Here is a 13,529-nt window from a genome sequence, read left to right as displayed (position 1 = left end):
CTGGCACTGAAATTTCAAAAATTCAATGTTCCTTAAAATGATCATGCGCTCATTCACCAGCAAAATGGTATTGTTGAGACAAATGTTACAAAGATTTACCACCTGCAACTGTCCACCTTCAAATCATTACTTAAACCCCACCTCTTCAGGATTGTGTGTATTACATTAATTAATTTTTTTTTAATTTTAAAGTGTGATTATGAGATGTTATTTAAAATATTTGTTATTAAAATTTATGGTAAATGGTCTGTATTTGTAAAGTGCTTTTCTACTCTTGATAACTACTCAAAGTGCTTTACAAGGATAAGAGATCAAAGGAGCAAGAAATTACATTTTAACAACATTAAAGCAAGAAAGCAGTACAAATAACTTAATCAGTAGTAGTAATGTAGTGATAAATGTAGTAATAAAAAGAAGCATTTAGAGTGAACCTATTCGGCTTAATAAAGTATGAATTTGTAGACAGCACAGGTTCATTGTTGTTGTTACAATGACTTGCTCTTACAAACCAGTCCATCGGTATCTAGTCAATAAAAAAAGTCATGTGTTTGCAAGACAGGAAAGAACAAATTTGTGATGATTAGAAACATATGCAAATCTGGCTCACCAGCCTGAAACAATCACTTTTATTTTATTGCTAGATTAGTCAACCCCTGCTTTGAAGCGTTGATAATAAATGTTAAAGTTAGAGGGAGAAAAATAAACCTTTATCCTCTCATGAAAGAGCATCTCTGATCCCTCCGCAATGTAAATTAGAGACACAACCTGGCTACAGTCGAACCATTAACAAGTGTAAATCAACCGTCAGGACTAACCAACTCCACACTTTTTATGATGTCATAGTGCAACACTGGCAAGTACGTGCTGGAGACTGTAAGAGCCCAATGGACGTTAAGACGCAATGTTCCAGACGTATAGATTCCTTATAATGCTTCGCTAATTCCTGGTGTGAAATACACAGGTCATGAGAAAAAACACTGGACCCGGAGAGAGTGAGATATTTTTAACAACAGATTACAAGGTGTTGTAAGACATAGATTTTTCTTTTACTGTGACATGGAAAAATCCCAATTGCCAACTGAAAAATAGGTTTAATGAATTTTAAATTCATGTGTTTAGCCAGTCCATAGAGTCAGACTTATGTCAGTGATTTAAAGAAGTAGAATGGAAGCACATACTTACGCCAAGGCCCAAAAGTCTTCTTATGAAACCAAATTTAAACTAACTAGATCCACATTTTTATTTGGATCTGCACCAAATGCACAAATTCATAACATTTTTCATTTTTTTCTCAGGATCCATGAATTATTCATTGAGAAATGAAATGAAGTAGCTGAAGAACCTTTTATCTCGCAGTGTTACACAAAGTGAAAAAAAAAGATCTGCTCCATGACCCATACCTCATCCTTCCACCAATTATATGGAAATTTGTCCAGTAGCCGTTTGTGTAATCCTGCTAACTAAAGCTGCTTTCAGACATGCACTGAACTCTGGAGATCCTCCACAGGTTCTCTGGCGGAGGTGTTTGTGTGAGCGCACAGGTCCGAGTGAGGGCCTCTGGATTATCTGCGGGAACAAGGTGAAAAAGCGACGACACTCACGTAGAGGTCACAGACGAAGGTGTCAAGAGAGTTTGTGGTGATATGAGCCAATGCCGGTGTTGATGTGAAAGAAGTGTTGGGTGCAGACAAAGAAGTCGGCATTCTCTGGAGATCCTCCGAAGGAATACCTCATAAAAGGCAAACACAGATGAAAACATAACCTTCTTGGCGAAGGTAACAGCACAGTTGTGAGGCCAAGGCATGTTGGCTCATGGCCTCGATCAGGCTTTTTTTTCACAGTTATGTTGTTTTGACGTCTGCAACTCTGAATCTGTGGCAGTGTCAGAAGGACAGACTGGGAGAAACTGTGATGTTATTTTTACGAAACACGAGTGTGGGAAGAAAGTGTGGCCTAAACAAACGCCTTACACGACTCAGCTGTTTACACAAGTGCGTTGTTTACTTTCAGTCTTCCATGTTCTCACCTTTTAAGTATAGGTTAGTGTTTACAATGCCTAAATAAATAAATATAAAAAGGAAATGTGAATAGCAATGAAGTGTAGCTTTAGTGTCACCACCCTTGGTGTCCATCAGAGGGATACGCAACCACAGCATCCTGCACAGCCACACATCTGGAGGTTACTGGGAGCCATAACGGAAATAGTTAGACCTGTAATGACCAAGTACAAGTTCTGGCGACTGAATAAAATTCAAGAGGATTATTATTCCAGATGTCCTTAACTGCAGCCCTCAAACCTTAAAGAAAGACACACAGCACAGAAAGACTGAAGAGAAGCACCAGAGAAGAACAGGCCAAAGAAATACACCTCCTGAATTTGGAAAAACAGCATCACCAGGTGCAATGCACTGAGAGAAGATCAAACCAGATCTTAATCTGAACAGGGTCATGGTTCTGGGTCCTCTGTTTCACTGGAAGAAACTAGAAGAATGTGCAAAGATGCTCAAAATGCACAAAATTTGCAACTTGTGTGCCCAAGTGGTAGAGCTGGTCGTCCCCTAACCAGAGCGTGGGCCGTACAATCCCAGTCTCCCTCATTTGGCGTGACTAAATGTCCTTGGGCAAGATACTAAACCACAAATTGTCGACTTTGCCGGCAGTGTGTGAGTGATAGAGAAAGGGCGGCACATGAATACAGATCATTTAAAAAGAAGGATCGTAAAGTGATGGTGCATTAAGGGCATCTCTCGAGAGCAGAAAAAGGGTTTAACCAGTAAACCACCAGTAAACTCTAAAGTTTGAGTGTGTGTTTGTAAGAAAATATTAGTTTTTGAAATTAGCATCACTGTTTCATTGAGAGAGGCCTGTGATGTGCCTCTGAGGAATGTCTGAGGATGTTGGTTTCTGTTTAATTATGTGGAGGGGGGCTGAGAGAGGGAAAATATCTTACATTTGACAATGAGATACAGATGCAGAAGATACAGAGAAAGTAACGATATTCGGCACAGTCGGCACAGACTGACGTGAATGGAAACATTTTTCTCAGTTCATACTAATAAAACAAACAGATTTGAATGAGTAATTCTACTGGATGAACGACAAGAAATAGTTGAACCCCGACAGAAAGGCCAGACATGGCTGCGTCTGATGGGCATGGGAGATATTGAATATTTTATGATTTAGGATTAAGGTGTACATTTAGAAAGTGCTGAATTTTATTTCCCCCTTGGATCCTGAAAGACAGCTTTACGATTTGTAGTATCTCTTTCAAGGTTTGTATTTACCTCCATCTGTCTGCATATTTCTTAAAACAGATGGATTTGTCCCAACTTGGCCAGACAGTGTTGAGGATATATGCGGTATTATGTTAACCAAACATCCTGCATGTTGCATCATACTTGTAAGATGCTTTTTGGCGAAAAATTTACACAGGAAAGAAAACAAATATTACCCCTTGCGTCTCAAAACTGTAAAAACCTGTCTTTGGTTTTCTATGAACTTGTCTAAAAATAAATTTGAGTTTCATTAAAATCAAGGAAGCTGGGCTGCTTTGGGGGGAATGGTTCCATGTTTTTAATGGCTGTCTTAACTGTTCTGAGGGCATTTACTTAATCTTGGAAAAATCTTACAAATCAAGTGAGACAGCCAGTGAATGAGAGAGTTTTCATCCCCGTCATAACCTACACCCATTACTAAGTTTATGTTCTCTAAGCCTTTTATGCACTGAGCTCAGCACCATCATCTGGCCCAAACAGTGAAAATGTTTCCTCAAAATAAAACTACATGGAATAAGTGAACACAACCCTCAGAGACATCAACAATGTGTTTTTCGTACTCTCACTTGCACCTGCACTTGCTATTTGAAGTTGGAACAACTTGGCACAGATACAAAGTAAACATAACTTAAGATTAATAGTTATATCTACTCACGTTTTTTAATGCAATCAGTTTCTTCGATTTTATAAAGAATGATACAATTATCAGATTTTACAGTGTACAGTCCACAGGTGTTGCAAAGACCAGTGCCCCCTAAAGAAAATGGATCTGTCGTATTTCATTTGGCGGCTGCTCTTGTCAGTGTCTGAGCTTTAATCACTAAATGTGTTTTTTTGAAACGTATTGTAGGAATTACAGCACACTCTCAGCGGGCTTGCATGGTGGCTGGCGAGTAGCTGCCAACCATCGTTAGCATAGCTGTGTGGGTAGCCCATAGGTGTAGCTTTGGTGTCCGGGGGCAAAAGACACCTTCTCAGGTGTTATGTTTACATCACTGCTTTAATAAAATTGGGAGGACCAACGGTTGCCAGAAGAGGGTCTCATGCAATAAAGTGGACACATGTGCTGAACTGGCAACCAAAACTGTGCTGAACTGGCAACCAAAACTGTGCTGAACTGCCCCCCCGTCGTGACCCTCAAAGGATAAGCTGTATGGATAATGGATGGATGAATGGATGGAGATCCTAATGAATCAAGCATTAAGAGTTTGCAGAAAATCTTTACTTGTCTTGATTAGTGAAAACCACATCAGCTCATGACTTTTGGCCCCTTGTTTGCTGCTTTGATATGTAGTAAATTACAACCATTCCCCTTTTCTGACATCCCACAGTTTGCTTTTCATCTTCCCCACATTATGAGGCATTTGAGCGATAGATGTTACAGATGTTCCTTCTACAGAAAATCCAATTGACCACAGGGTATGCTTCCATTTAATTACATTGGCTTTAGATTTCACTCTAAGCCTTTTATTCATGCATGGATTTGTTTTAAACGTAAACGTTACTACAATCTGTGCAATATTAGTTCATAGATGCGAAGAAAATAGGATGTTTTGAGTGTGCTCATAGTTACAGATGTGAATAGAGGAGGTTGTTAGCAACAACAAGAGCAACAAGCAACAAGATATTTGTCCAGGACATAGATATATATTAGCTAAGACAAGTACAAATGTAGCACTAACTGTTATGAAATCCAGGCCTACTATGGTTTAACAAGTAGGATTTCATTAGGATGTATAATAACTCAAGACTTCAGATACTTCTTTGTTCCTTCAAGTATGACTCTAATTACTTTCAAAGTTAATTTCTGCTAAAGTAATAATTGATTGTATCCCGGTTTGTTGCAATTCCTCAGCACAGTGAAAGATTTGAATCACTTCAATATGATCAGGGAAAAATAAGCAGAGCAGCTGTATTTTCAAAGAAACTGCACTTGTTTTTATGCTCATTAAGCTGCAGAATTTATCCATCTATTAAATTGGGATTGTCGTATTTATATACAAAATAAACGGAGATGTAAATAATGGGCCTGTTTTAATTAGTTTAACTATTGTTTACACGAGACTATCCGACTCCATTCAAACAAATGTCAGCTTGTGTTGTGCTTCATTAGCAAGATTTTATATTGAATTAAACTGCTATAACAGCTTGTTTTATGCAGCAGTGATGCACAAGTGTTTCATTTCCCTATGACATCACTGTTTAGTGAGGTTACAAACTTTGAGAAAAACAAAGTGCGTTAATGCAGATTTACAATAAGCAGGTTTATAGAGTGCATATAAACACATTCTCTGGTGTAAAATATGTAATAATTTACAGAATATCCCAAAACGTTTTTAACATTAGATCTAGGCCTTGGTCATTGTGGGGAAAATAATGTATACATACAAATCTAATTATCCAGTAAAATTGGTTGTAAATATTTATTTGATGCTATAAAACGTGGTCAAGCGACATGATTGACAGCTGTGGTTGGTCGAGCACGTGTTTTGACAGGACCCTGCAATTGCAGCTTATCCCCCAATCGCCACTGCACAATCTCTGGCTCCAAATGTGCAAGATTTCTAGATAGTGGGAGCAAGTGGAGACGAGTTGTCGATCTTTATACATAGTCTATGGTTCTCCATCGTAGCTCTGTTTTAAATTACCTTGAACTCATGAGGCAAATATCTGTCTCTTCACCATGTAGTCACTTACTTTGTCCGCTGTTTGGTGCTGGCCTGGTAGCGCACAATGGGTTATTAAGAGCTTCTAAACCAAAACCAGCTGCCTGCTGTGGTTGAAAACAAACGATGATGATAGCAGGGAGAGGAAAACAAAACAGTTAAGCTAAGGTGTGTAATAACGAAAAAATGAGCTGCGAGACAAAGCTTAGTGGAGCTAAAGAACACTGCAGAATCAGGTGATAATTCTCCGTTGGTTTATCACCATGGATGACGTCTTCACATTTGGCTCAACATTATTATTTGATCCGCTGCGAGAATGAAAATGGTGATCTAAGTAGCTTTGAATGTCTGCACCATGTTAACATATTCTCTTCATGTTGGTTTCTGTCCTGAGGCAAAAAAACAACGAAATGAAATAAAAAGAAAAGTGAAATTAAAATATTTCATGTTTAATGAAATGAAACAGTTGTGTTGAAAAATACAGTAAGATGAGCCTCTGATAAATAGCCCCCGACTAACTAAGTGGGAGGTGATAGTGACCTTATATTCCTGGAATTTAGCGCTGAATGCATAATTACCAATTATTAAACAATAGCTGCAAGTAAAAGATGTCTGCAGCAATTATACCTAATAATGTGCAATCCATGTTTTATTTGAGTCAGCCAGTTTCATTCACGTCTCGAAGATTGTCGGTAATTATTGTGAATGAATCAGTAGAAACACAATTAGCAGACGATGCGGTCCTGCATTAACGTGTAGAATGTGTCTCTCTGAGTCTCAGCGGCATAAGTCAAGAATTAAATACTGTAATAGTGAGAAGGCTCATGGGATAAAGTGACTAATGGTGTCAGTGTTGTTTGCTCTGCTCCGTCTCTGCTTTATTTCTCTGTGTCTAATCAAGCAGATTTCCCCAGTCAGTCAGACACCATGCAGAACGACTGTAAACACCGCCAACGCGTTCAGTGTCAGCTCCAATGTCGCATTTCAAAAGATGTGACAGGAGTTGTTGAAGTCTGCTTGCAACCCTGAGCCAAAGAACAGTGTGTGTGTGTGTGTGTGTGTGTGTGTGTGTGTTTGTGTGTGTGTGTTTACTACTGTACTTTATCCTGTTTTACTGAGTTAGACTAGATAACAAGAAATATGGAAGAAAGACACAAATAATCACATGCATCAAATGTCCCCTGGATGTTGGGGCCACCAGTGCTGTTTCAGGGTTAATGGTGAATGTCTTCCTCATACTCTCCTCCCATTTCGCCCTTAGACTGTCAATAAAGATTTAAATGCCTCAAAAAAAAGATAAAAAGATAAGCAGTCATCTTTTTACAGGCTGAGCCAGATCAAAGTAACATTATTATATGTTTGGAGTCTTTTTTGAGGAAAGTAAATCCAATAATCACTCAACTTTTATCTCCAATTTTGGTCTCCACCCACTGAGACAAATATCTGATCCCGAACCTTTTAAATGTTCTAAGATGTTTACCAGCCAGTTGTTAACTTTGTTTGTGTGCTGTGTGGTGCTCGGCAGGTGGTGCACAGTTGATTTGAATAGCTATTTAACTGCTGTGGCTGAAAATGAAACGTGTGAGGGCAAAGACATTAAAGTTGTAAAAGAAAAACAATGAGCTGAAAGAGGCTATGAAGTCCATAAAGATGCTAGTGGCGGGAGAGTTGCATAATTCTCTGTGGGTCAATCATGTAAAATGAGGCATTTAATCCATTGTTACTTCTTAAAAATTTAATATTTTTATTGGCCAATTATTTATACAATTACTCACACGACAACCTCCACGTCTACCTCATGTTCCTAATCCTTTAACATCCTCTTAACCTTGTCATGGCTGTGATCATTAATCATAGTGACACCGCCTACATGCGCCAGACTTCAACTGCATCAGACCTCAAAATCTGAGAACTCCTTTTTGAGGACATCATGATTTACTTGAAGCGGAGATCAAGGAAGGATAAAGTACAAGTAAACACTGCTGAATCCCCAAATGAGCTGTTCGGCCTGATTTTAGGGAAGCCGGTCAAAGAAATCAGATGGCTGAATAAGAGCAATGAACACGAAACCCAGATGTGGTGTGATGATTATGTACGAGCGAAAAAATATGAGTCCACTTAAATGATTTGAGAGGAATCGATAAAAAGGTCTTCAGGTCATTCTCTGTCAGTCCTCCGTTAAGCTAACAAGCAGAAAGAAACACAGATGGCCCAGTTTCTGGTGCAGTAACACATTCAGTATGTGGTGCTTGCTCTTAAAAGCGAGTAAGTGAGGATTTGAATCTGAGTCAGTCTCGGAAGGCAATTAAGCCAAAGGCACGCAATTCTCTCACACGGTGTATTCTGGTGCTGCCCTCTGCCTTTTGAGTGAGTAAACCTGGCGACTGGTGACTTAAGGGTTCAGTTTGTCAACAGATGTTTTGGATTCCAGTTCGGTGAATGTTTGCAATTACACGAGGAAGCAAAGAACAGGAATTCAGTTGTTACTCTTAAATCTTTATGATGGGATTTGCAATTTTCTTCTTTAATTTCGATCCGTCGCATTCAAACCTTGATCTTGCAGCCATGGTGCGCTAAGGGGGGTTTCGGCATACTTTCTGAATACTGTGTCAATGCTTGAAATCTTTGCAGTGTGAAATGAGTATTACGGAAACATGTACAGGCTTGCATTGTTTGACACTGTTGCTGCCTTCTCTCTTTGAAAGCACACATACACACACAACAGAACTGGCATACTGCCATCCAAATTACTAGGTAATGCTGTAGTCACTTCCAATGTTGTTAATTAGGTATAACAAAGTCCCGTCCAGAGGGGGCGATCATTGAAATAAATCCATTGACAAGGTGCTGTTCCAGAGGGAAAACACCTTATACCCATCATCCAGTGCAGGGATGTCCATATTTATTTGTTATATTCGAGTTTTCCAATCAATTTAGAATGTTTTTTCCTTGCACTGTCCACTATAACTCTCAAAATACACTGAAGACATGGTAGCTGCAAGTCATATAGTGTATAAACAAGGCAACGTCTTTCACTTCTCTTGAAAGCCTTTGTATCTTTGCACACTTCCAAAACAAATGTGCCGATATCTGAATTGTACTTTCGTATTATTCTGCACAGATGAAAATAAGTCAATAGGCATCAGATACTAAAAACAGGATATTTAGTGAAAGCAGACCCACTTTTTAAGGATATAATCCAGTGTTTAATGGTTTCAGCAGACTGACGCACATCCAGAAATTGACTCAATTGACGCACAGAAATGTTTCTGTGCAGATGCTCATAAATGTGTTTTGTGCACTATACCTGAAGAGCCCAACAACACATTACACAATACAAAACTATTCCTATTTGTTTGCTTTGTTGTTCGTTATTTTAACAAGCATGTGGGATGTGTTGGAATCTATTATGTATTAATAATGATATAAGTTCATGACCTGAAAATGTAAGTGCAGTGTTTTATGAGTGCTTTAAGGTTATGAATGTTAGGATCCGATTAAACCTCATAATAAAGGCAGTGAATATTCATTCAAATTTCACCTTTAAGGACCGCTAAGATCAGATAAGACAGCTTTATAGGGAAATGTACTCATTCCAGCAACAGATAGTGAAAATGAGGAAGACAAAAGAACATGTGAAAGTACATGATAGAATAAAATAGGCAATAAAACTGAATTTAATAAACATTTTCAAACAAATAAAGGTACAGAGAAAATATATTATACACCATTCACTACAGATGGAAATAGTATTTGTCAAAAATAGATTTCTTGAATATAGGCCTATGCAGCATTGGAGAAAATCCTAAACAAAAAACCTTGGTGTAAAGACCTATCAAAGGTTTTTCCTCTTTCAAAACAGTGTTTTAAATACTCTGACTAAAAATAACTGTCATTTACTGTTCCTGCCTGAACAGTCACCATGTGACACATCACACACTGTGGATGATTTGAGGATGAATAGGCTGGGAGAAACATTGATTGTGCAACATTGTTGGAACAAGCGTGACAGTTTCTGAGGTAAATCATTTGTTAAAGGAGGTATAGATTTATTAGATAAAGCAGTGTTTAATCCTGTATTGAGCAACAAGGATATTACGTCCACATTTCCTCCAGGACAGGAGAGGGAAACACAAGGCAGCTTGCATTACTCTCACTTGCTGGTATCAGGTGTACTTTGAGCAGACTTGTGTTTGGTTAAAACTGGCCTTGCACAGAATGGGTGCGGTAATGTGGCGTGTGTTTGCACAGACAAGGTGATCTGTTGTGATACGTGCTCGGGCAAGGAGCGGGCTTGAATGGAATCTATTTTTTTTTCCCCTATACCGCCAGCACTTGAGAGGCTGCACACCGGGGGATTCTTTGGAAATGTCTGAGTTAAATGTCACTATGGAGGCGACCAGTGACACCACAAAAATCCTGGAGAAAGGTCCCGAGTACCTTCGAAAGCAAATGGAGCTGGAGGGGGAGACCAAAGGACACATGAGCGCAGTGGAGAGGTTGGCTGCGAGCAAACCCAAGTATGTGAAGAGCCAGCAGGTGGTCAACTCCATCCAGGAGCCTGCGATCAGCCTGGGGTCAGCTTCGGTGAGCAGCACGGGGTCTTCCACCCGGAGCTCGAACCGGGGGAGGAATGCTCTCGCAGTGGGTGGTGTTGTGAAAAGCTGCTCACCGGGGCAGGTACGGCGCACCAGCTCCAAAAAGCGCCCGGACTCTCTTCTGCTCTACAGGCAGAAATGTGAGCTCCTGGGGGGTGCAGCAAACGACAGGAAACACCATATAACACGTAAGCTGCTGGCGAACAACACTGTGAACAAAAATGTCCCGTTACTTAAGGAGTGCGAGTCTGAGGGAGACAATAAATCAGGCGCCGCCACACCTGGGGAGCGCGGCGCGCAGGGAGCGCCGCCGTGGAGGAGGAGGAGGGGGGTCGAGTCTGGGACAAAGGTGACAGGGGCTCTCCTCACTGTCCCCGAGTGCGAGAGGAGGTCCGGCAGGGGCGTGGGTCGCTCCCACTCGGACATCAGCTCCAGGTACTCCAAGAACTTCGCGGACTTCGACGCTTTCTTCATGTACTGCGGGCTGGACGGCGAGATCGTCGAGTCCCTGGGGCGGGAGAACTTCTCGGCGCGCTCGGACGAGATCGCGATCAAATTCCGCAGCGTGAGCGTGTCCACGACGGAGGGAGGCTTCTCCAAGAGCAGCGGGGGCAGCGACGGGCTGCTGCAGGTAGAGCTGCACGACAACATACGTCAGGGGACGTCGGTGATCGAGCGCAACGCACGGGTTATCAAGTGGCTGTACAGCTGCAAAAACGCCAAAGACAGTGGGAAAAAGTTACGAGACCTTAACTGAGATTTGAGTTTTCTTCCTGCAGTGGCAACCGCATGTCTACCTGTGCATATAAAACCTTTAAGTGTGTGTGTGTGTGTGTGTGTGTGTGTGTGTGTGTGTGTGTGTGTGTGTCTACCTGTGCATATAAAACCTTTAAAAACACACCATACATAGACTATGCATATACCATAACATGTGATAGGTATTAAATGTATTAAAATCTGCACAGTCCTTAGTTTGTGTGTGTGTGTGTGTGTGTGTGTGTGTGTGTGTGTGTGTGTGTGTGTGTGTGTGTGTGTGTGTGTGTTCTGTGTGTGCGTGTGTGCATGAAAACCCACAGCTACTAACAATCTATATCTTGAAAGTGTTTGTTTACTTGTCCTTTAGATTGCAAACCAGGTGCATGTTTCTCAGTCAGAGAGCGGTCTTGTCAAAGTCTTGTCAAAGGTCAAGACTTTGTGCTGCAGCTGGGCGATATGGTCAAAAATGATACCAAGATCAAAATGTTCATATCAGGCGATGATTTTATCACGATAAGTATTAATTCTGCTCATGAGCAGCGTTGGGGATTTAAACTCTTCTTCGTGAGCGGAGGATAACGAACATGATAAACATCTGAGGTAGATCAATTAAGTGTTATGCCTCATCACTGTGTTTGCACAATGCATAAGAAATATATCAATATTTATTGGACTTTTGTTATGTTGCTATTGATGAAAATTATATTGCAATGGCAATCTATAAGATTTTATCGCCCAGCCCTATTTGTGCATATGTGCCCACATTAACACACACACACACACACACACGTCATGGCATTCAAATCCAGATTTCATTGGTAAACTAATCGTGCTCATCACTCTCACAATGGGATTTGTCACAATATGGCAATCCAAAAACATTATAGCAATGCCTTATACCTGATCTGTAAAGAATTACTTTTGTTACTTATTGTTTTGTTATTCGTTTCAATTTATAAACCCTCGATAAACCCAGTTTAAAGGGCCTATTCAGGGCGATTTCAGTAATCCCAAAAGATAATGGCTTAGAGTTCATGTTATGGCATTGAGATTCTAGCCAGAAACATTCCATGATGTCTAATACTGATGTTCATTAGTTCTATTCCTCAGCAGGGCCTGAAAGTGGCCTTACATTAAAACTTAGGATATGCATGCACACACACAGCGTCATATTAAAAATGCCAATAAGGCAGCTGTTGTAGAGGTCAAGTGTTTCTGGTCAATCATTACATTTAGCTACATTCAGACCAGAAGGATTTGTAAGATGTTGTTATTTTCCAGCCCCTGAATCAGTCGTTTCGTGGGTCCTGTGTGGGAGGAGAGGAATGTACCTTATAATCTGAGGGGTTTATGTCCACTGACCCGTTTAACTCTATCTCCACTTCACGCCCGATCTCTGCCTGGTTTCATCTCCTCACCACAATCTGTCTGTTTCTGCCTTTTGGCCAACTTTCATTGACCGATCAAAGCTCAGAGGGTGTACGAGTGAAAAAACAAAAAAAGCAAAGGCCAGACTCATGATGATTTCTTGTTTTAAAAGAATTACCACTCACACTGTTTCTCTCTCGCACATGGAGAAAACAAACAGCACTCAGCTGGGCCAGTGTTGTAGACACACCTTTCACTTCCCCATAAGCCTGAAGGACTATGTCACTCAAAGACAAGCCGTGTCTTGTCTTCTCCGCTCCTCTTCTCCAGAACTCAAAGTGACTTATTATTCAGTTTTATGATGCAGTTACAAAAATGTTACGTCTCATTTGTATCTCAATGTGATAAGTGACTGAAAATATACTCTGCTTGCATTGCTTATATCTTCTTTTATCAGGATTTTGATGTAAAAATGTTACTCTGCTCTCAGACAAATTTATCATTGACTGAAATAACAACAATAACTGAAATGTCCTTTACCCAAAGCAGGATAACAGCAAATTTGTGTGATCTTGTTTTATATTGAAGTACTATAAAGTTTGTTAAAGTTAATCATTGCATAACTTTATTTAAGGAAACAATGTTGGATAGTTTCTGCTCATATTGTCCGTCTCCATTTTGCCTGATGAAGTTCTAATAGGCTTGAAATGTTTCCTTTTAAATTCTTATCTGTGTTTCCAATGATTTGTGTTATCAATTGAAAGGAAATATGTCTAAAATATTTGAATGTCCCACAGCAGACGTGAAAACTTTTAGAATTTCCTGTACAGGGCCTAAAGGGGGCAGTATTTAACAACAAGATTGAA

At 40.2% G+C, this 13,529-nt stretch overlaps 1 protein-coding gene across 1 annotated transcript; it reads left to right on the top strand.

Moving 5' to 3' along the window:
* The first annotated feature begins 10,065 nt into the window (after nucleotides 1-10,065).
* fam110c (family with sequence similarity 110 member C) lies at nucleotides 10,066-13,275 on the top strand. Its single transcript, XM_035143414.2, has one exon. It carries the CDS (start codon nucleotides 10,310-10,312, stop codon nucleotides 11,294-11,296), a length of 987 nt encoding a protein of 328 aa, XP_034999305.2. The 5' UTR covers nucleotides 10,066-10,309; the 3' UTR covers nucleotides 11,297-13,275.
* The last annotated feature ends 254 nt before the right edge of the window (nucleotides 13,276-13,529 follow it).

This window comes from Hippoglossus stenolepis, chromosome 20 (genome assembly GCF_022539355.2).
Source record: "Hippoglossus stenolepis isolate QCI-W04-F060 chromosome 20, HSTE1.2, whole genome shotgun sequence".
Lineage (NCBI taxonomy): Eukaryota > Metazoa > Chordata > Actinopteri > Pleuronectiformes > Pleuronectidae > Hippoglossus > Hippoglossus stenolepis.
This window is presented reverse-complemented; position numbering and strand designations above follow the sequence as displayed.

What these genes read in the sequence shown, in the direction of transcription:
- fam110c (XM_035143414.2), top strand. Translation starts at nt 10,310, where the DNA reads ATGTCTGAGTTAAATGTCACTATGGAGGCGACCAGTGACACCACAAAA.